The 24509-nt window shown below is 31.8% G+C and overlaps 3 protein-coding genes across 3 annotated transcripts; 2 read left to right on the forward strand and 1 right to left on the reverse strand.

Moving 5' to 3' along the window:
• Positions 1-6677: 6677 nt before the first annotated feature.
• LOC112526863 (aquaporin NIP1-1-like) lies at positions 6678-13343 on the forward strand. Its single transcript, XM_025137287.1, has 6 exons — positions 6678-6797; positions 8400-8624; positions 8921-9118; positions 9204-9265; positions 10443-10639; positions 13285-13343. The coding sequence occupies exons 1-6, from the start codon at positions 6678-6680 to the stop codon at positions 13341-13343; spliced, it is 861 nt and encodes a 286-aa protein (XP_024993055.1).
• A 1568-nt stretch (positions 13344-14911) lies between these two features.
• Positions 14912-18312, forward strand: LOC112526698 (aquaporin NIP1-1-like). The gene is made up of 5 exons (XM_025137087.1): positions 14912-15115; positions 15902-16126; positions 16211-16408; positions 17104-17165; positions 17945-18312. The coding sequence occupies exons 1-5, from the start codon at positions 14990-14992 to the stop codon at positions 18153-18155; spliced, it is 822 nt and encodes a 273-aa protein (XP_024992855.1). The 5' UTR covers positions 14912-14989; the 3' UTR covers positions 18156-18312.
• Positions 18313-19711: 1399 nt separating this feature from the next.
• LOC112526981 (seipin-2-like) lies at positions 19712-22376 on the reverse strand. Its single transcript, XM_025137444.1, has 2 exons — positions 21143-22376; positions 19712-20448 (listed from the first exon to the last, which is right to left on the reverse strand). The coding sequence occupies exons 1-2, from the start codon at positions 22280-22282 to the stop codon at positions 19975-19977; spliced, it is 1614 nt and encodes a 537-aa protein (XP_024993212.1). The 5' UTR covers positions 22283-22376; the 3' UTR covers positions 19712-19974.
• Between the last annotated feature and the right edge of the window lie 2133 nt (positions 22377-24509).

The following is a 24509-nucleotide window of genomic DNA, read 5'->3' on the forward strand; positions in this document are numbered from 1 at the left end:
TTTGACTATTAGTTAAACAAATAAAAAGAAACATTTTCTTTTCTGTGTTACACATATTAGTCTTAGGGTTCTTTTAGGCAACCACCCGGTGGACAGATATAATATCATGTATTGGCTTTAACTATAAATTATTTTCCAATTTTCCTGTAAGAATTTTTTTCAGAACTTCTATCAAATGTTAATTTTCACCAAACACAAGATTGAGGGGTAAAATTGTAATTTTATGTTATTCAGACTGCTGATTCATAACAGTTTTCAAACAATCATCTTTTATCTGATACTAATCATTCCGCACTAAATCATTAAGTATTTTCCAAACAGCTCCTGAGCCACAAAACACATCCTTACATTGGTGTCCTTATCTTGTGGGACCGGTTGGGATTGCCTGTAATCAACTTTTTATGCAAAATTTTTAAATTTTTCCATAAATCTCCAAAAATAAGAATATTTTTGTTTTATACATCTGCTTTAAGACAATTTGTAGTTTTGTGAAAATATTTTGGATTATGATTCGTTTTAATCTTGTTTTTTATAATTATAGTTTTTGCCGTAAAGTCGTTTTCAATTAATAATAAATAAGTAAATAATCTAATTTATGAATATTCCAACCGTCCAAATATCCCTTTTTTTAAATTTAGTATTTTTTATTTCTAATTTTGACATACTTTTCACAAAATAAAAAATCAAAAAATAATATTGGTGTATTGTTACTAAAAAGAAGTTCTTTTGAGCTAAAAAACAAAAATGGAAATTTTAAAATTTGAGGTATTTTCACGTTAAGATAACGATTGTTGTTATGTATTACTCATTTTTTATATAACGTTGATATTCAAAGAAAATGACACGGGAAATCGTCAAAGGTTGTTTGCAAGCCGTTCTTTTTCCAAACAATAATAATCGATGTATAAGGCAATACTTTTATTAGAATGTGTACAAGGAAAAAACGGTTTGTTAAATGTCAATTTGATAAACATATGATTAGTTTTGGGTTTTCTGATGATTAAATGCAATCATGTTCATTTGTACAACCAATGCAACTCAATCAATTGAGATATTTATGGAAATGATGAGAGTTCATTTATTATTATTTGAATATTTATGAAGGATATTTATAGTTCATTAATTATGATCAATACTTTATATTATTAAACAATCAAATTTTTTATGAAATCACATATTCATCAAATTGAATGGACGATTAAGATTGAGTTATACAAACGTAAAGGGTTGTATAATAATTCATCTCTCTCTCTCTCTATATATATATATATATCTATATATAGAGAGAGAGAGAGAAAGAGAACGTTTCATATGTAACTCATCACATTTGTATAACAATGCAACTCAATCAATTGAGATATTTATGGAAATGATGAGAGTTCATTTATTATGATTTGAATATTTATGGAAGATGACTAGGATTCATTAATTATGATCAATATTTTATATTAGAAAACAATCAAAACTTTTATGAAATCACATATTAATCAAATTAAATGGACGGTTGAGATTGAGTTGTAGTGGTTGCACAAATTTTTGTGTTAACTTTGTTAACCGATCTTGGCAATTCAATCTTTCAATAAACGGTTGTGATTAATAATTATAAATACTTATTTTTTTTAAATTTAAAATTTCATAAACATAAGTGAACAAAGTTGAAAAGGGTATTTAGGTAAAAAAAAAATATGTAACTCCCATATCATTAATTGGGAGTTACAAAATCAAAAAAATTATGATTTTTGTTAATTTATTTTTGTTAACGTAAGAAACATATAAACACAACTATATATATATATGAACCATTGTATCAAATACGAAAAAAAATTGACAAATATATGAACTTGGACTGCATAACATTTATTAACACAATATGAACATAATAAAAATAACTGTTATACGAAAGAAAATTAAAAAAAAAAGAACATAATATGAACAATAGTTCATTAGTTATAAACGCATTCAGGAGCGATCCTTTGTCAATTGGAGTTTTATACATGCATTGCATCCACACCGTTTAAGGTCCACCCCTTATTCATATATGTTTCTGGTCTTATGTGGTTGTTCAACCCTTGTTCATATCGTGTTTACCCCTTATTCATATCGTATAAAATATATGAACACATAACCCCGACGCTATGAACATTAGGTGCAAACACTTACACAAATATAAAGATTTGGTATCAAGCTTAAAAAATAACACTTGTGTTCATATGATATAAGTAACATGAACACAATGGTTCATGATTCATAAAAGTCGGTAATATGACCAATATGAAAATGAGTCGTGCATGTACTTCCATTTGAACATGTGAATTAGGTAGGTATTAATAGTTTAAAAAAAGTTATCAATGCAATATGAACTACAAAAAACACAACACATCATAATAAACATAATTTCGATTAAAACGAGTCTAATAAAATATTAATTCATTACCAAGACATTCACTTTGGTTAATTTCTTCACTTCCCGAACTCGAAATCCGATTGTCACCATAAACCATTTTAATCTTCTCAATGTTTTCGATTTTTTTTCTAATTCGTTTATCCATAATAGCTTGAACGATACCGAAGATTTTACTACCGTGTTTCCTCCACGAATCAAAAACTCATTAAACAATAAAAATGGAAGATCAAGATTAAAAAAATAAATAAAAATATCAATATTATAAATGTATATTTTTAGGGATTTTATGATTTTGTAACTCCCCTTTAATGGTATGAGAGTTACATAGGAAATGAAATTACTCAATTACCYTTGGCATTAAATTGTGAACATGATAGAAACCTAATAGAAGAATGGATTGTGATTGGTTGACATGGTTTGCAAAGTTAATACAAAAACTTTGGTTAACATTTGATCTTGTCCATATATATATATATATATATATATATATATATATAGGGGCTCATTCAAGGGAGAACTGACTAGTTTGTGATAACCGTGAGATCCAATCTCAACCCCAAATCAATAGATAAATTAGGAAATTTTTAATTTTGGTAATTTTTAATCAAAATTTTAATGCACTGACATTTTAGGTATTTTCTCTCCACTCTCCTCTCTTCTCTCTCTGTCCCCGTCTTCCGGCAACCGGTCCTCCGGTGATACCACAGTGTGATACTCAAGCACATATAAGATGCATTGTGATACCACTGTGTTACATATCCGATCGACCGTACAAACGACCACAGTATGATACATAATCACATATAAGATGCATTGTGATACCACTGTGGTATCATGGGAGGACGGAGGCCGGGGGACGGAGGCCCGGAGAGAGAAGAGAGGAGAGAGGAGAGAAAATACCTAAAATGTCCTTGCATTAAAATTTTAATTAAAAATTACCAAAATTATAAAATTCTTAATTTATCTATTGATTTATGGTTGAGATGATCTCACGGTTACCACAAACTAATTAGTTCTCATTTGATTAGGCATATATATATATATATATATATATATATATAATATTTTAATATGTTAAAATTTGTGGAATTCTTATGGAGATCTTCAAAAAAAGTGATATTATAAAAAGGATATAATAAAAATACATGATAATATCGTCTAAAATATGTCCGTTACACCACATAACGTGACGAATGATGGAAATACGTTCTAACAGGGGAAAAAATGAAACACATGTTTTTTTGGGATGAAATAATATTCGATATGTTTTAAAATAAATGTTCATAATAAAAAATGATACACAATTCACGAGTATATAACTGTCAGGCTTATGTTACATAATATATAAATTAAACAAAATTACATTTAATTATATAAATTAACCCATAAAAATACTCTAGACTTATAAAATGGTCATTTATACTTAGGTATGACAAAAATATTGATACTTCCAAATAACTAAATAAAATATTAAAAAGGAAATTATATTAACTTTAAAAAGTAAATAAATAAGAATTACGGAAATCTCAGAATTTGGAGAAACTAGACGTAGATCTTTCTAAGTGCTAAGTGACTCATCTCAGTATTAAAATCTATTTGCATTTGCCATATTGTAACTGAATCAGTAACGTCCTAGTTAACTTCTCATTTATTTCTGTCATAAATAAAATAGAAAAAAAAATCCTTCTTTTTTATTTTAAATTATAAATTACCATAAGCATTATATGATAATTCTTATCTGATTAAAACCATATTTAACAATCATAAAATATCTTATTTTTAAATTTATCGAAAAATTCCGTTTGAAATTACCATAAGTTTCAAGAGTTCTTTTTTCATTTTATTTCAATTATACCTTTTTTATTTATCTGACTACTTATCTTATTATTTTATCTAAGTTTAAGAAAAATCAGTTATCTTTCATTATTTTTTTATAAAATATGTCAGGTATATGTTATTTCTTATAATTATCTATTAATATATAATTTATATTGTTTCATATGTTATGTTTTTGTGTGTATGTGTGTGTTTCATGTATAAACATATTTTCATGTTTATTTTCCATATGCAGAACAATCTTAAACGTTTCATATGTGAAATAACTCTCTACAGACACTACATACTTCATGAAAACCCGTGTGTATTTTATTACAGAAAGTAAAGAAATTTGTGCATTTTGAATTTGAATTTCAATCATTATTAGATAATTACATCATTACCAATTTCGTAACTACATATCTCTCGCTCCCTCCTCTTCATCCTGTCATCGAACCACGAGCAACGCTACTGTTCAAAAACTGAGTAACGCCGTTAACTATTTTGAAAATTTACCACTCCTAATTACTCCCTTAACGAACGCCGAAGGTAATCAGAGCCCAACACCTTTTTTGCATCTCGTCTCCATATGCATATATGAAGTCGTCTATTCATAGGTGCAACCAAATGTCTCGTACATGAAACTTTTTTATTCAAAGCTGTAACCAACTGTTTTATATATACCAAAGGGCCTTTGGCCTAGCGGTATGTGAGTCATTGGCCTTCTAAAAGGTCAAGGGTTCAAACCTCACCATAAGTGAGGAGAGTGTGTGAGTTTATTTGTTTTATTTGCCATATATAAATATTATATATTTAAAAAAAACTGTTTTATGTATGAAAATACACCACTCTCAATCGGATTGAACACCCCTTTGCATCATGCCTCCATCTGTTGCATCTCGTCTCCATTTGCATCTATGAAACTGTCTATTTAGAAGTGCAATTAAATGTTTCATATATGAAACCTCTTTATCGAGAGGTGCAACCAATGGTTCATATATGAACTATCAGTTATATAGTGTCACATGAAAATGGTGTACCGTAATGAGCTTTTTTTTTTTTTTTATCATTTTACATTTGTCAACTACCGTTTATATTTGATTAAAATTTAAGCCAAAATTCAACAAAAGTTATCTTAATTCCTATTTTGTGAGACCATGAATTTTTTTTCTCATCTAGTGTAATAAACGTTTAATTCTTTTTATTTCTTACTTAAAACAATAATTTTTACAACTTCTGATGATGTTGATATCCAATTATTAGTTATACTATAATTGTTGGTTATGTTAAACAATGTAATACCGATATCAACCACTATCACATAACCTTAAAACTTATGCAAGGAAATAATTTATATTATTATATACTAGAAGGATACTCATGCAATGCAGCGAGATACATATTGATTTTAATATTTCATTTTATTCTTTATCTCAGTCGATGTTATAGTATGATCTTATGTGATTCTGAAAAAACGATGATGTTTTTATTTTTGAATAAAATATAAATTTGAAGATATTATAAAAATTTGACAAAAATATATCGATATTAGTATCAAATTAACCATTTAAAATTCTTATTTTTAATTTGTGTAATCTTTTAATTCAATTTTTTTATTATAATCTAATTTAGATTCAATAACGAAGTAACTTATATTTGGAATTTTCTTATAATAATAATAATAATTAATTATTTTATTAGAACTCGATAATTATCCTAATTATATTTTAGATTTTTTTTTTAAAAATAAGATGTTAATCCTCTATTTAATTATGTTTATCTACAACATGAATTCAAATTGAAGCTTTAATAAGTTGTATTTATGCATAATTTACTTGTAATCTTGAATTTTAAGTAATATACATCAATATACAGTACTTCGTGCATAAAAATGGTTTTTAAGTGTTCTTGTCACATGTTTTATAATACAGTGTATATATATATATATATATATATAATTATGTCATTAATTTATTTTGTTTTATTCAAAAAAAATTTATTAAAATAAATTATATTTGTTAATATATAAAACATGATTAAAATAAGAATGTATTTATATGCGTTTTGTTAATTTAATTGTAAGAAATAAGATTGGATATGGTTTGAAAATATAAATTTCATTATATTTTAATAGATTTTGTATTAAAAGTTAAATTTGTTAGAAATATTATGAATTTTGGAATCATATTTATGATCGATAATATTCCTCCATTACATCGATCGATCTTCGATCGGCTTTGTCCCTCTTCATTTCAAACAAATAACTTCTACTATGCTTCCACTTGGATTCCAAGGTTTTCATCTTCCTGAATCTTCTATACATACTATACGTCTGTATCTATCTATATATATACAAACACACACACTCTCTCTTTCTGCTTATTTCTTACTGTCTCTATCTCTCTCTCTCTAAAACTCATTCTCTCTCTCTAAAACCTCCAGGTGGTGGTGGTGGTCGATGGCGATGGTGGAGGTTGGTGGTGGAGATACCAACGTGCAGCATGGGGTGACCTTGACCATACCAAAAGACGAGACCCCACCTTCTCCCGCCACTTTTACTCTTCAGTTCTCCCAAAAGGTTTCTTCTTTTTCCTTTTCTCCAAATATATATACCTTCATATACTTATATATATATACATATATATATATATATATATATATACATACATACAGCATATAGGCAAAGTATAGCGTAAGAAGAGAGTTAAAGTGATAAGCGTAAGAAATGATCTATACCCTTGATCATATTTAATTTCAAACTCACTCATGAATCGCGCTTGGAATCTCATCCTAATGTGCATTCAATGATAAAGAACTCTTCTTACGCTTTCAGTTTAATTGTCCATCTCATCAATATATATATATATATATATATGTGTGTGTATATATATAAAATTGGGTTCAAATGAGAACAGTGAGCAAATAAAAGAATACAAGAACGGCCAAATTATGTGTAATTAATTTTACACAAAATTACGTGTAAAATCACATGTAATTATGCATGATCCTGACCGCCCGCCCGCCACCTAGGTCGCTGGCATCCTGCCCACACACCCATTGCATTAACCATGTTCCGTAATCTCATGTGATTCGATTTGGACATTTTCGTGTTCACTTATTTTAACCAATTTCCTATTTGATCATTTATCTATATATTTACATATATACACAAACACATACATACACCCATCAATCAGTTTTAGTCCATATATATGCACACTATATGCATTTATTAAATATAATTAAAAATTAATCAAGGTCGGATTAGGGGCGAGTCATGCCATCCTTGACCCTACCACAATCCCACTTCGGGTATGAAAACAGATCTCCGTCCCCGCTCTGTTATCCGTCAAACCAGAGAATCCCGACCTGTCAGGGTCGGGTACCTGCCCCAACCGGTAAAATTTCCATCTCTAGTTAGGAACCCACTTCCCCAAATAGCTAAAGTATACGCAGACTTATTACGCATCATGCGTAAGGATTGGTTTTGCCCAAAAAATAATTAAAAGCAAACCTTATGTAGAGAACACTTTATGCATAAACTTTTTATGTAAACTTCTCACTTTCGGTGTAAAGGTTGTTTTTAAATTCTTTTTTTTTTGAAGTTTACATAAAAGTTTATGCGTAAAATGTTTTATGCGTAAGGTTTGCTTTTAAAATCTTTTTATTATACGTAAGGATTTTGCGTAAACTTTTGACTATTAGGAAATTTTCTTCCATACTTGCATTGACTTTGATGTATTGACTATTCTTCTCAATCCTTTTTTTTATTAACCTGGATATCCAACCCGTTATGCGAGCCGACTAATCCCGGGGCGACCACCTGCTTTGTCAGATAGTCCGGAGTCACCGCATTTGAACCTCCGTGGCCACAAGGGGATTTTTATTCCTCCTTGATTTGAACATGAGATCTCCTGATACTTTTGACCTTTGAATTCAAGCTCAAACCAATCAAGCACCACCCTTGTGGTTTATTCTTATCAATCTTTACATGAAAGAGGATAGATGGAGTTTTGGGCAATTGACCTATTGTATTATAAAATACTACCAAACAAGATTTTTCATTATTATTTTCATTCTCGACCCCTTAATAGTCTGAATCAAGCACCTCTTAAGACAAATTTCATTACATTTTAATGTAAGACGGACATATATCTGACTTGTTTGAATTTGTGGACAGTTGATAGCAGAGTTGCTTGCGACGTACTTCTTGGTATTTGCAGGTTGTGGTGTGATTACGGTGAATATCGACAAGAACAATGTCGTGGGCCAACCGGGAATAGCCATCGTATGGGGGGCGGCAGTGATGGTGATGGTTTTCTCTGTCGGCCACATCTCCGGTGCTCATATCAACCCTGCAGTCACCATTGGTCTTGCCTCTTGCAGGAGGTTCCCCTGGAAAGAGGTAATGATTTTGATATTCTCTTTATTTCAAATAAATATCCGACCAGAAAAGGCACATAATTATAAAAAACAAATATTTATTACACTTTTTAATTAGTTAAATGACAATTTTACTCTTAATAATGAAGTGAATAACGGGTTTCTACGTCTCATAATTAAGAGTAGAATTGCAAAATAGATGCTTATTTTTTAAAGTGGACAAAGTATGATTTTGATTTCAGTTTCAACGTTTAATTGGATTGATAACTTATAATATGTTGTTGATTTTGCCGATCAATGTGTTATAAATGTTTTTAGGTCCCCGGATACATTGTGGCTCAAATCCTGGCATCAATCCTAGCGAGCGGAACCCTACGATTAATATTCAGCGGACCGCATGATCATTTTGTGGGGAATGTCCCAATCGGGTCCGATATCCGATCCTTTGTGATGGAAATCATCATCACATTCTACCTCATGTTTGTCATCACTGCTGTTGCCACCGATAATCGAGCTGTAAGCATTGTTTTCTTAAATTTGTTATATCATAACATTGTATTTCAAGCGTTTAACTATAATTATACCTTTTTCACCTAAACAGACCGGAGAACTAGCAGGTGTTGCCATCGGAGGAACTATTCTACTCAATGCCATGTTTGCAGGGTACAACCTACATATACTTTTGAGACTTATCAGTGCATGTCATTACAACTACCGTTATTGGGCGTCCTAATTGGGACTTTAAGTTAACAAGAGCAATAGTCGTGCATTCTACATGATGGCTATAATAAGTTTTATTGATAACCTAATATGACGTAAAAATTAAATACTCATATTTGTCATTTTATATACACTCTTCAAAACTGTCTTTTTATAACATGTTTGATAAATGAATAAAAAAGACTGGCATGACACTTTTAAACACTCTAAGATAAAAAGACTAATAAAATGATCCCTTTTTTTGAGTCCTATTACGTTACCCAACTTTTTTTATACAACTTATTGGGTCGTCTGGCCTCGTCTGATCAAGAACTTAGTGTAATACAGTGAATACGACGCACGAGTGTTGTTTCTATAAATTTATATCCGATTAAAACGTTGTTCCTATAAACTTATATCCGATTAAAACATCCAATGACTTTGGTACAACCTAAAAAGGCCCATTTTGTTGTACTTTAAACATATTATTATATACTAGAAGGGTACTCGCATAATGCAGCGAGATACATCTTGATTTTAATATTTTATTTTATTCTTTATTTCAGACGATGTTATAATATGGTCTTATGAGATTTTGAAAAAACGATGATGTTTTTAATTTTTAATAAAATATAAATTTGAAGATATCATAAAAATTTGACAAAAATATATTGATATTAGTATCAAATTAATTATTTAAAATTCCCCATTTTTTATTTAATTTTTAATTCAATTTTTTTATTATTATTTAATTCAGGTTTAATAGCAAAATAATTTATATTTGGTTTAATAATATAATTTTCTTATAAATGTAATAATCAATTATTTTGTTGGAACTCGATGATTATCCTAATTATATTTTAGATTTTTTATATTTTAAAATGAGATGTTTATCTTCTATTTGATTATGTTTATCCGCAGTTAGTTACACGAATTCAAACATGAAGATTTAATAAGTTGTACTTCATAATTTATTTGTAATCTTGCATGTTAATTAATATGCATCAATATACGGTATTTCATGCATAAAAAATAGTTTTTAAGAATTTTTGTCAAATATTTTATAATATAATATAATTTTTTTAATAAGTAGATAATTATTAAAATTATGTTTTAAAACATGCATTTTATAAATCTACAGGCCAATATCAGGGGCATCAATGAACCCTGCAAGAAGCATAGGGCCAGCACTCGTGTGGAACCAATACAAAGGGTTATGGGTTTACGTGGTGGGACCGATGGTTGGAGCCATAGGTGGTGCATGGGCATACAACACCATACGGTTTACAGATAAGCCGTTGTCTGAGATAACCAAGGGTGCATCTTTCCTGCGTCGGAAACCAACTCAACGATGATTCCTTGATGCTTGTTTGAATCCACGGTCTTTTTGCAAGAGAGTACATGTACAAAAAATAAAGATGATATATATATATATATTCTCAGCTTCTTTATCGTAATTTCTATAAAAAGGGATTTCGTATGATCGCACCCTAACCTCTTGTAATACGTAGATTCACTCAGGGACGGCCATGGCCACGTGCAGCCCGTGCGGCCGCACAAGGCATCAAAGCCTAAAGGAGCATCAAGTTGTCATCTATTACTAGTTTTGGGTTTAATAATTTGGGAATTGGAGAATTGAGCTTTGACTATAAAAACAAGCCGAAAGCCTAGTAGTAATGAATACTAAATGCACATCGTGAACCTGTTAACTTAACGCCATAATTTCAATAACTCAATCTAATTTCTATTGTTCTTCAAAGTTCGACTATTTTGATTTTCAAGGCATGGAGTTCTATTTTCCAGCCGATTGACAGACATGAAATTAGATTCAAGAAATCAAAGATGGAAATCTCGAATGACTGATTTCTACTGTTGATTCAACTTATCAAGTTGTCGTGTGAGTCATATTATGATATATGAATCTTTAAACTTTTTGCAAAAAAAAATCTAAATTTCTAACTGGTTATTATAAATTTGGGTTATGTGGTCGTGTGAGTTACTGACCTACTAGGCTAAGGCTAAGGGGCTTTTGTCATTTTAATAATGAGTCTTCCTCTTGCATATTGAAATACCTGAGAATTGAAAATTTCAATGCACATGAGCGCATCACTGTATTAACATAGCTAGAGTACACTGCACAACATTAATAACATATTGTGATATTATGTTAATTATTGGACACTTGTTCTTTGCAATGCAGCAGTAACATAAATTATGAATTTTACAATTTATTATTGTTCTTTTGACTTTTATTTACTTTAAGGTTTAGCATTACCGCATTAAATTTAGAGGCTGTATGATTGGTTTTTTTTTATTAAGTTTTATATGAATAAAGTTGTCTGTATGAATTAATCTGTTTGTATAAGTTGGAAAAGTTTTTGTTTGAGATAGTTTTTTTTTGCAGATGTAAGGAGAGTTTTTCTAGTTGGAAGGGACATATTTGGAAAAAGAAAACTTGGTTTTTCTATATAAAGCTCTCCCTAAAAGCTTACTGGATAAGTCTTTTTCTATATCATTAAGTCACTATGAAACAGTCATACATAGTTGAGCGAATAAGTTGTTAGTTCCATTAAGCTTATTAAGTTGCTAATACATAGGCCTTTAGCCTTTAGTCGTTAGACCTGTAACTTTTGAGTTTTACTTTTTGCTTACTATGAGAGTAATTTGGATGTAATTTACTATTGTAGTTAAAAACTAATTATAATTTTCCTTGTCTTTCAAGTCCCATATATTGAAATAAAGTTGATATTTTGTTAATTTCAATTTGGAAAAGGGAAAACTGGAAAAGAATGAAGCACGATCTTAATCTATGATTTATCATTTTATTATTCTATATTTTGTATTCGGGGTTTTGGTTTTTATGTCCCCCCCACCCCAATATTTTTTATTATAATTAATAAAAATCAGCATGGGGATAAGACACTTAACTTAAATAGGTTCTAAAATCTTTAAAAAATTGCATATTTCATTGGCTTAAAAAAATAATCTTAGGAGCATTTGTAATTATTTTTGCACAGGGCATCAAAAATCTTAGGATCGACCCTGGATTCACTACACCGTACAAATGAGCGAATACATGATTCTCAACCCTTTTTCTGGTGGTTTACAAAAATGTGTAAAGATTGTAGGGAGAGGGGAGCAACCACACCTACTTAGATCCGTTTTTGCTATATTTGTTTTGAAATTTCAAATGAGAACCATAAATATTATAAAAAATTGGAAACCAACTATTTTATGTATTATTTATGATGAATAACCGTAAATAATCCTGAGAATTGTTTATGCCAAAAATTACACCAAGTATAATTTAAGATTTGTTTGTGGAACTTTAACAATTAAAGATCGATCAACTTTGAAATTAACACTGACAACCGATAAAAGAAAAGATTAATCAACACAGGAGAATTGGTGATACGGGAGAAACCCTTAAACGAGGGAAAACCATGGACGATACTGAAGATCGTCGATGCACTATGGATGCCAAACAAGGATGTCATCCTTTTGAACAATTACAATGATGTAAAGTAGTATTTGGACGTCGGTCGTGGAAAATAATAAAGAACAATGATTGATTTTGCTAGTGAACTTCATATACGTAGAGATTCTAATGATCTGGGGGTTGATTTTTGTGATCTTCTAGTCTTTTATAGGTGATTCATGAGACTGAGTCAACCGTTGACAACAGTCAACTACGATTGCCATTGAATGAAAAAGAAAATCGTTAGTATTGAATGGTCTTGAATCTTAGCTTTGACATTATGATCTTGTGAGTTAATGAGCGTATGCGTCTTTTATTCCTACAATAAAAATCATAATTAACGGTCAATGTAATAAGTAAGTCGTTATCATGCGTTGAAGGAAATTTCGATTGTATCAGGGATTGAAGAAAAATAATTCTCGACCAAGGGTCGAAGATCTTGTAGTTGAAGATAACCACGATCTTGTATATCATGATCATCGGTCGTACAAATCCTAGCGGTACCTGTCGAGGTTGAGCGAAATATCCTTGTCAAAGGAAAATCCTCGTTCATCAAAGGAGTGAATTTTCACAAAAACAAGTATCAGATATTTTCATTATACATGAATATCATGTATCTTCTTTACAAATAACTTTCACCATGAATAACTATCACAATATTGATTATAAATAGTCATGTAAGCGCATATTTGGACTTCGATATCATATATCGTAACAATTCATCGAATCGGCGGTGGAATTTAATTCTAATGCCATTTTTTGTTCGTTTAAACTTTAAAGTAATATATGCTAATTAACCACTACACATTAATTAACCACTTAATCGACACTTCTTTAAATATGTGTTGTTTAATGGTCGGGTGTTTCTATAACTCGAAAGAGTTTCCAATAGATTTTTTGTCGTAATTGCAGTTGCCTCAACGCTGCGACATTTTGATGCATAAAAATTGTTGCATCATTTCGTGAAATCGACATAGCAACATAAGTATTGTACGATCCTATATATAGAGCGCTTGTCAATGTTCTAACGCGTTGGATCTATCCTACTTTGTTTTTCAGTTGAGGAAACTATCCTAAATATGTTTTCGTAATATATCATTAGTGTCGAGCGTTAAATTAAGACTCATCATCCACATGTATTAAACACAGCTTTTCTCTGTGAAATAAAGATACTTGATCTTTACCATTTACTGTTTTTTTGTTGACGATAGTATGAATCATGGGCGAACCTATAGTGGTGCCAATGGTGGCACGTGCCACCGTATTATTTCTCCGTCGAAGAGTAAAAATAAATAAATTCGTAAAAGGTGCAACCGTATTAATTTGTTGTGTGCCACCGTATGTATTATGAAACTACAATGTGAACAAGTTTTTTTTGGTAGAGTTGGTTTGCAAGGCTTTTATTCCACCTCATACCGGAGTTCGAATCCTGTTAGTGTCATTTTATTAATCAAATACTGCCACATTTTGAAATTTTTTCTTCATATCTGTTTCTTACACCGTTTGGAAAAAGTTTTGGGTCTGTCCCTGGCATGAATGAGTGTATACTTGTACAAATAAACACGTGTTTAAAATAGTAAACTATACCAGTAACTTTGAAATCATAATAGCCGGTTTGCTTCATTCAAATTTCAAATTACCAGTCGATATGATACAAATGTCAGAAGTTGTTGCATTCTACTTATTATTTTGAATAATTAAATTATAAGATTTAAGTGGTCTAATATAATCATGTAAGTATGTGTATATATACGTAAGTGATGATGTTGGTTCTTAATTATTCCCAATCCCGAATATTTAAACATATATATATGACTTACAGAAATTAAAATAACACCGGCCCCTATAGTCTTTCGTTGACGAGAGAATTATAACCGATATAAGATATCAGTTATTTTGTGTATGATGTTAAATCTGTACGTTATTTTATCACTTGTTTGAAATTTTCGACTTTCATAAGTATGATAGCTTATAAAAGTATTAATTGGATCCCAACCTTTTAGGGCACTCAAAATTCATTAAGGTTTTTTAAATAGGTTTGACATATATATATATATATATAACATGCATTACAGCTTCTAATAGGATAAATATATAGGTATCATCCTCTTGAGAAACCCATGTCCATTTTCATCCTTAATATGGCTCCGTAGCTGAGTTTTCTCTCTCTCTCTGAAATTAACTCAGAAAAACATACGGTGGTTGTGTGTATGGCGGAGACAGGCGGAGGAGGGGCAGCCATTAATGGACACCATGGGCAAACACTTGATATTAAAGATGAAACCTTTTCTTCACATCATCAAACCTCCATTTTCACTCTTCCTTTTCTCCAAAAGGTGATTACTTAATTAACTTCTTCTTTAATTCATCATCAAAGCGTATGTGTGTGTGTATATATATATATATATATATAGGGTTGGGTTCACGTGAGACCAATGGTTTTTTGTGAGACCCGTAAGACCAATTTATGTTCATTGATCAACTTTATAAGTTAATGATCTAAAGTTGCACGGTGGCAATTTTGTGATTATTAAGAAGTTTCGTGGCAATTTTATGATTATAAATGTTCAGATTGTATATCTAATTTAAGGGTTGAGAATTGGTCTTACGGGTCTCACGAAAAAATTTTGGTCTCACTATCAACCATGTCCATTTGTACAACCGATGCAACACAATTAATTGAGATATTTATAGAAATGGTGAGAGTTTATTTATTATGATTTGAATATTTATGGAAGATGAATAGAGTTCATTAATTATGATCAATATTTTATATTATGAAATAATCAAAATTTCTATGAAATCACATACTTATCAAATTAAATGGACAATTGAGATTGAGTTGTATTGATTGTACAAATGTAAAAGGTTGTATAATAACCAACATATATATATATATATATATATATATATATATATATATAGCATTGACCATCATATAGTAGGCGACCTTTACCCTGACCGTTGATCGTATTGACTAACCTGCGTGCATCATTTTGGACATGTTGAATTATGATTTTACTCTGTAATTACATGTGATCTTGAAACTTCTCGTAAAATTGAACATCTTCTCGTTTGATCTTACCCTAGCTTTATTACTTACGGATTGTAATTTTGGACAGTTGATAGCGGAGGTTCTGGGAACATACTTCATGGTATTTGCAGGTTGTGGCGTGGTGGTTGTGGATGTCGAGAAGGACAACATGATTGGTCAGACTGGAATATCCATCGTATGGGGGTTGGTAGTGATGGTGATGATTTATTCTGTCGGCCACATCTCCGGTGCCCATTTCAACCCTGCCGTCACCATTGCTTTTGCTTCTTGCAAAAGATTCCCATTAAAAAACGTGATTACGACTTTAACAATCATTAAATGTAATCAAAGTGTTACGTTTTTGTCCATCATAACTTTATTGTATATATTATTTCAGGTACCTGCATACGTATGTGCTCAAATCATGGGATCGACCCTAGCAAGCGTATCCCTACGATTAATATTCAACTGGAAACACAATAATTTAGGAGCGACGGTTCCCTCTGGATCCGACGTCCAATCTTTGGTGTTGGAATTCATCATAACATTCTATCTCATGTTCGTTATCGCTGGCGTTGCAACTGATAACCGAGCTGTTAGTATCACATTTCATTTTTCTCTTATGAATTTATAAACGTATCAGCTTTTAAAATATATAAAATAGTTAGTTTCCGAGGAGGTATACTTGTATAAACAGACGAAAGTTCGAGTTTGACAAAGTTACATTCCTTTGGGGTTCAGGCTTTTTATGGATATAAGTTATCCACCTAAAAAATCGTTGTATATCTGATTTGCTTTTCACATGATACTCTTAATATGGGCGATGTGCGTTGGCTCGTAGAATCATAATTTACAAAATCTTTTATATAATTTTTAAAACATCAAGTTAATGAATACCTATATCATTGGAGTTGACTTTTTATGAATTAATATATCATTTATTTAATTTGGGTTGACTTTTTTATAATAAATAAAATCAAAATATATATAGGGTATATTTCTTTTACAATCATGTGTATTTGTACAACCCTTGCAACCCAATTAATTAAAATATTTATAGAAATGATTGGAGTTCATTTATTATGATTTGAATATTTATGGAATATAAATAGAGTTCATTAATTATGATTAATATTTTATATTAGGAAATAATCAAAACTTTTATAAAATCACATATTCATCAAATTAAATGAACGGTTGAGATTGGATTGTATTGGTGTATATATATATATATTAAAATCATTTGTATTTTTTTATTTAATTATTATATTTGTAATAATGTTGATACAGATAGGTGAACTAGCAGGACTTGCTATTGGATCAACCATTCTACTTAACGCCATTTTTGCCGGGTATGACATATTTTCATACGTGTTAAATAATACTAGAACGGTACTTGCGTGATGCAGCAAGATACATCATGATTTTAACATTTTATTTTATTTTTTATCTCAGTCGATGTTATAATATAGTCTTATGTGATTTTGAAAAAGCGATAATTTTTTTATTTTTGAATAAAATATAAATTTGAAGATATCATAAAAATTTGACAAAAATATACCAATATTAATATCAAATTAACTATTTAAAATTCCTATTTTTTGTGTAATTTTTAATTCGAATTTTTTATTATAATTTTAATTTAGGTTCAATAACGAAATAATTTATCTTTCGTTTAATAATATAATTTTTCATAAATATAATAATTAATTATTTTGTTAAAACTCGATAATTATCCTAATTGTATTTTAGATTTTTTATATTTTAAAATGAGATGTTTATTCTTAATTTGATTATATTTATCCACAATTAGTTACACAAATTCAAACATGGAGCTTTAATAAGTTGTATTTATGCATAATTACTTGTAATGTTGAATTTTAAGTAATMTGCATCAATATACAGTACTTAATGCATAAAAAATTGTTTTTAAGAGTTTTTATCAAATGTTTTATAATATAGTATTGATAACATATTTATTATTATAAAAACTATTTATTAAATTAATTGTCTGATTTTCTGATTAATACTATTTAAAAAGTATTTTCTACACGTTTGATCTGTTTTTAGCTTAATTTTTTTTATAATTTCAATTGCTAAAAAATGTTTTTTTGTTGGTTGGGGTGGGAAGGCCAATATCAGGGGCTTCAATGAACCCGGCTAGGACCCTAGGCCCGGCTGTTGTGTCGAGCCAATACAAAGGCTTATGGGTTTACATATTGGGACCAGTTGCGGGAGCTGTAGCTGGGGCATGGGCGTACAACATCATAAGGTTCACTACTAAGCCGTTACATGAGATCGTCAAGGGTGCATCTTTCCTTCAACGTACCAACCCCATGTGATTTTTGTATTCGTAGATTATTCATGTATGATTGTACTTTCTTTTAAACGTCTTGATTTACTGTAGTTCAATACCGTTTAACTTATTCATTAAGCAGGGGTAGGTGAAGAAGTAGACATGGAGTTTTACATCATCTCATCCCGTTTTATAAGGAGAAAAACGGACGACCACCTGCTTTGCAAATAGCCTCGAGTCACCGCATTTGAACCTCTGTGGCCACAAGGGAATTTTTATTCCTCCTTGAATTTGAACCTGGGACTTCCTGGTACTTTTGACCTTTGGAGCCACGCTCAAACCAATCAGGCACCACCCTTGTGGTTTAAACGTTACTATATTGTTATATACACAAACCGTTTGAATCTAAATTTGATATATATGGATATAACAAGTCCACATGAAGCGATTCATCCTCCTCAAAATTTAGTAATCATTAATTAGCTTTGGGGAAGATCTTATAGATCAATAAGTTCAAACGAACCGAATGAGAACTAAACAACGACGCACCTTCCTTTATGGATTTTGGAAACCAACGCCAATCGTTAGAAAAATGCATCTTCTTTGCGTTAATTAATCTAAGTCGCACCCTTACTGATGATGGGCTAGGGTTTCACCTACGAACCAAGAGAAATATCATTTTGGTGGCATGCATATGGCACCAACCCGAAAGTAAGCCACGACAAGCAACCGACGTCCATGCATGATGCATGTTGTTTTCCAAAACAAGACAAAACGAAAAAGTCAAATAGTCTCAAGTGTAGGAACATGACCTCAAGCCTAAAACATTAAGATCACGTTTGGTTCATAGAATGTTTTTGGATATAATGGAATCTGTCAAAAGAATTGAAATGAAATGTTGTCAGGTTTGACCACATGTTCGATTGACATACATTGAAATAGAATCTATTGAAAAATTGAAATCTGTTTGTTTGGTTCAAAAAATGTTTTAGGTTATATTTGGATTAAGCAGTATGTCTGGGATTATGAAAATACAACATTTCATTCCATCAAAATCCCAACTTTTTGTGGAGGAATGTTGAAATCCTTTGTTTCTAAAATTTGGTGGATTTTGAAAACCCCTTTCTTAAAAAAGAATGAACCAAACAACATAACGAAATTAGGTTAAAAAAATTCAACATTCTAATTTCATCATTTGTTTTATAGGATTTGATGGGATTTATAATAGATACTCGTTCACATATCAATTCAAAAACCCGTTCACCTTTTAAGACCCCCAAAAGATTTCCAAACCGAGTCATCCCGTACTCCAAAAAAGCAGAGGTGGGGTCCGGAGAGTGGGACGGATCTACCTGGCCAAGGTGCCAATGTCAAGTGGTTATCCAAAGTGTTGGAATACGCTCTACCTACGGTACCTAACTAGTCTTTCTTTTCGGTAAGTAAGAATACATTGACCGATGGAGGAGAACCCCCGAAGTAAACATAAACGAAGGGGCATGTCGACAAGTCATCATGATAAAGTTGGTGCAATATTCGGTCTTCTTAAATCCGCCCATGTCGACAAGACCTTACCGTACAAGATTTCTATAAAAAGAACTCATCTTGACTCGTACGTAAACCATCATAAATCCTAATACCCAATTGAACAATATACAAATCCGCTTGACATCAACTATAAATTAAAAAGAAAAGGAAATAAAAAATTATCGCATATATATACATGATAAATTTATAAAATCTTGATCTATAAGAACTACATACAAATCAACTTGGACACCCATTTGCATATTGCATTCTTTTAATCATCAATATAAGTGGTAGAGAAAGAGTAGGTTGCATACCAGGAACAGAGATGAGCACGGCAGCTAACTTCGACCAGGAGGGGTGTTGTGATATGCATTATTATTCGAAGAACGTAGCCATGGGAAAACAATCGGTGTACAAAATAGCAGCGTGAATAGCAACTCCACCGTAAACATCATCATGCTAATCCACAGGTATATCATAATCCTCCAATGCCACAACATCCTCTTCAGAAAAGGAAGTTGAGACTCTAACTTTACAGATGCAGCATACAATTCAGGTATACCACCTCCTCTTTCAAATTCGGCTCGTTTTTCAAGAACAACCCTCGAGCAGGACGTAGGGATATCTTTTTCGGTATACCCTTTGAATTTTATGTTCAGAGTTTGTGTTTCTGATGAATAGCCAGTGAGAAGAGGAGCCAAATTCAAGACAGTCGATACAAGGCGGATAGGCTCACTTTTAAATTGCAACATAGAGGGCTGCCTTATACTTGCAAGGCGTTTACCATCACCAGAAAGAAAGTCTACCCTCACCTTCAATGAAAAATCAATTAACAATTGTTTAAGAGCTTGACCACCATTTTCTAATTCAATCATCTTGTTCCTAGATGTTCTATAGGAAATAAAATGTAATTTCATTACTCCACAGAGAACCAGCGCAAAGTACATCACAACGTAACGAAGTTTGTCTTGGTTCCTAATTAGTATAACAAATAATTTTTCTCTGAACCAATGTAATAAAGTTTCAAATTTTCCCATTTAATGTAAAAAGTTTCAAAATTTCCTATTTCATGCAACAAAGTTCAAAATTTTCCTATTTTTTTACCCTGATCTCGTAATATTCGATGACATGGATGTCAAATTTATCGCCCCCTTTGCCGTAACCCTTTCTTGAACCTATCGTAAATGGGTATCCACAAATGTTATAAAATTAGCAGCTTAAAAATGGGTGCTAAATAGGAAATTTTGAAACTTTGTTACCTCGATTGTGCAAAAAAATTATTCATGACACTAAAATAGAAACTAAACCAAACTTTGTTGCATTTTAATGCATTTAGCTCTTTATCCTAAGTCACAAGATAAGAAGAAATTTCACCATCTTTCTTTGATTACAGGGACAAGATTAATATACATCTATATAATATTCCTATATTTAGATTTATAGCTATCAGATCAAGGCTTAATGTATGATCAAACTATGAATTATGAGCTACTGCAAATCACATACCTGGAAAATCCCAAGATTTCTGTTGTAGTCCGATTCTGGTAAAGTTAAGGAGACCGTCGCCTGTAGTTCATGACCAAAAGGTATAACCCGTGATTCATCCGTCTTCCCAATCTTGCTCTTTTCGCTGAGCTCCAGAAAGGAGGAATCTGGACAAGAAATTATAGGCACAACCGCCTCGGGAGCATCTCTTGAATAATCAAAAGTTAACTGCTCTGTTATCCGTAACGGCTCCTGCACTATCCATTTCATCATTATGCCACCAAGAAGAAAAGCCGGAACTAATAAACAGATCAAAATGAAGCCACAATAAGCCAACCACAATAAGCCCCATCCCACACGAAAACACAGCTTCCATCTGGAATCACTCTTTTCAGTCCATAGGTTTATAATCCATGAAACAATCGCCAGTATACAATTTCTCCCATACATCATTATCCCAAAGGGATCGGTCGCAAACATGTATAAAGATTGCATTGACCACATCGGAAATGTGACAGAGGTTGCTAAGAAGTTTGATTGAAACCCAACAGCTTTAATCACCAATTCAGCTAAGGTATAAAGAAGATATGCAATAGAAACTGGCGGATCAGATGATGTAATATACTCATCGTTGACTCTTTCACCGCTATTGACACTAGTAATCACGGAACTCTCATCTGTCTCGTCCTTTAACTGTCCACCATCACCGCCTGAACTCAAATGAACCGTACCGGAGTCCAATTTTCCATTTAATTTCTCGTCGTCCTTCAAACTCCAGGATCGTTCGTGCTTCTTACGAGGAGAAACAATAGCACCGTGAGGATCAAAATCTATCAACCCATCAGGATTATTTTTGAAGAACTGAGACTGGGAGAACCCTTTGTCACTGCGTTGAGAAACAAGTCGGCGATGTCGGAGGCCGGCAGAGGAAGGAGACGACGGGGAGTCTGTCGTGTGCTCGGATAAGACCGAAACCGTAGAGTCCTCGTGTTTATTGGTATCAAGCTCGGAACTAGAAAGCGATTGTTGTTCGGATTCGAAGGAATTTGAAGCATCGACAAAAGGGAATTCTTCAAGGGGGTCGTGGAATTCCGCTTCGTGGCCTCCAATTGCCTTGCTAGTATCATCTTGGGAGATCAAATTAGAAGATTGCTGTTCCATTGAAGAGGAATTGGAAGAATCATCTAGGGTTAGGGTTTGGATAATCGGGGAAGAAACGATTATAACGAACCTAACGTTATCTTTTCATATTCGCGTGTTTTACTTGTGTAACATGCCATCGTCATGAAGCATATTCTCTCCATTTTTTATTTTAACAAAACGTTGTTTGTTTACTAGGTAACATTTAAATCGTTAAAAAGTGAATTTTGTTTGGTAAAAAAAAGTCTTTTTTTAATGGTTCTAAAAACTTCTGAATGATTTTGTATCATGAATCTCCCTTAACCATTAAACCTCCTAATTTTATTGTAAACAGTTACTAAACAATTATATTTCATTTTGCATTATATCATGAAAACCTCTTAATCATTCTGACCACTTAATCATTACATCAAACCATTTAGCAAGTGCGAAACAACCTCTAAGAGTAAATTACAGATTTGGTCCCTATGATAGTATCAGAATTTTAGATTAGGTACCTCAAACAAACTAATTGCAGATTTAGTCACTATGGTATTGATTTAGTTGCAAATTGGATCCCTCCTTCTAAACTTTATTAGTTTGGAGCCATTAGACTCCTCACGTGCTCCCCGTGTGAGGGGTATATTTGTCATTTTAAAAACATTTAATATTGATATCAAAGAACCCAAATCAAAAATCCATTTTGTATGCTTCCTGATCACGTTCTTCATATCATAAAAAACTTTGTCGTCTTCTTCTTCAACCTACGATGATATTCATCATCTCTATCAATCCTTCTATGTTCATCTAGAACCCAACAAAAATGGTGGGCACATCATGGCTTATTCGAAGCAACTTAGCAGAGCAATATGTTCTTGAAGTATATCGTGAGTCTGGTTTTGTTCGAATTCTTTGGTGTTGTTCGAATTTTTTGGTTACTAAGTTTAGTCATTAGGGTTTTTACAATTGGTTGAAAAACTGTGTACAAACCATTAGTGGTTTACATCATGTCCATGTGGTGTTCCCTTTTAGTTTATCCCAAAATATTCCATAACTCCACATTGAAGAAACTGTGTATAAACCATAATTCCAAAAGATTCCATAACTCCACATTGAAAAGATAGGATCGTTTCTGGAGATAACAACTTTCAAAATGAGAATTTTCATTGAAGAAATAGAAGCATTACATATCAGACGGGATACTTAACGCGTTAGCTACATCACTGCATGGGTCGATGCGCATCCCAAAGATTTTCATTAAACAAAAACTAAATTAAACTTAAAACCCAAAATAACCTATTAAACCCATCTGGCTGAAAATCTTTGGGACGCGAATTAAAACAGATGAACCACATAATAATCTGGCATGTTAGAACTTCTTTATTCATAGCTTTGATCAGTACTTCAAGTTCTTGTCTAGATTTGTTGTTGTCGATGATGTGCGAATTAAAATAGATGAACCACACTTACGTTAAACCATCGTCGGCTTTAGGGGGAAGAAGATGAAGAAAAATGGAAGGAGATTTGGTCGATTGAAAATACCTCGGGGAGAGGAGGACGAAGAAGATGATTAAAATGGAAGGATTTGTCTTGGTCTCTTGGATGTAATAGAAGAATGGAAGGAGTTCTTGATTTGTACGCTTCAATATCAAATAAGAGAGAACGAATAAACAAATTAAAATTTTATTAATTTAATGTGATTTTTAGAAATGACAGAATTGCCCCTCAAGTGGGGGGCACGTGAGGGGGTTTAGCGGCCCATAGTTAAATGGAGTTAGATGGAGGGACTTGATCCGCAACAAAAGTGAAACCACGACGATTATGACTATAATTAATTTGTTTGGGAGACCAATCCGAAATTGTCATATAACCATATGGACCAAATTCGTAATTTACTCTTTCAATAATAAAAGATAAAAAAAATATTGTTGAATTTTTATATATTTCGTTTAATCCGGATACCAATTTTGAAAAAACTTGATTATTGTCAACACAATCGACCCTATACAGAACCCGTTTTCAAGAACACCAATATGATGGAGTATTTTTTGACTCACTCAGGGGCTGAGGCTAGCGAGTGACATGGGATCGAACTCATGAGTTGTCTTATATATAGGCAAAGTCACTGTCACTCCACTCATTTGCTAACTAAACTACACATACCAGAGGCTTATATATTTTATTTAATAAAATTGTTTGACATATAGCAAGGTCTTTTCCCCTTATGTGGATAGACTTGAACTGGATTGGATAAAACAGTATTGGCGAG

This window comes from Cynara cardunculus (genome assembly GCF_001531365.2).
Source record: "Cynara cardunculus var. scolymus isolate 2C chromosome LG 14, CcrdV1, whole genome shotgun sequence".
Taxonomy (NCBI): domain Eukaryota; kingdom Viridiplantae; phylum Streptophyta; class Magnoliopsida; order Asterales; family Asteraceae; genus Cynara; species Cynara cardunculus.

What these genes read in the sequence shown, in the direction of transcription:
- LOC112526981 (XM_025137444.1), bottom strand. Translation starts at nt 22,282, where the DNA reads ATGGAACAGCAATCTTCTAATTTGATCTCCCAAGATGATACTAGCAAG. An exon ending in GAAATCTTGGGATTTTCCAG is followed by an intron (nt 20,449 to 21,142) that starts GTATGTGATTTG and finishes TTTTCATTGAAG; the next exon opens with GTGAGGGTAGACTTTCTTTC.
- LOC112526863 (XM_025137287.1), top strand. Translation starts at nt 6,678, where the DNA reads ATGGCGATGGTGGAGGTTGGTGGTGGAGATACCAACGTGCAGCATGGG. An exon ending in CTCTTCAGTTCTCCCAAAAG is followed by an intron (nt 6,798 to 8,399) that starts GTTTCTTCTTTT and finishes ATTTGTGGACAG; the next exon opens with TTGATAGCAGAGTTGCTTGC. An exon ending in TTGCCACCGATAATCGAGCT is followed by an intron (nt 9,119 to 9,203) that starts GTAAGCATTGTT and finishes TCACCTAAACAG; the next exon opens with ACCGGAGAACTAGCAGGTGT.
- LOC112526698 (XM_025137087.1), top strand. Translation starts at nt 14,990, where the DNA reads ATGGCGGAGACAGGCGGAGGAGGGGCAGCCATTAATGGACACCATGGG. An exon ending in CTCTTCCTTTTCTCCAAAAG is followed by an intron (nt 15,116 to 15,901) that starts GTGATTACTTAA and finishes AATTTTGGACAG; the next exon opens with TTGATAGCGGAGGTTCTGGG. An exon ending in AAAGATTCCCATTAAAAAAC is followed by an intron (nt 16,127 to 16,210) that starts GTGATTACGACT and finishes ATATTATTTCAG; the next exon opens with GTACCTGCATACGTATGTGC.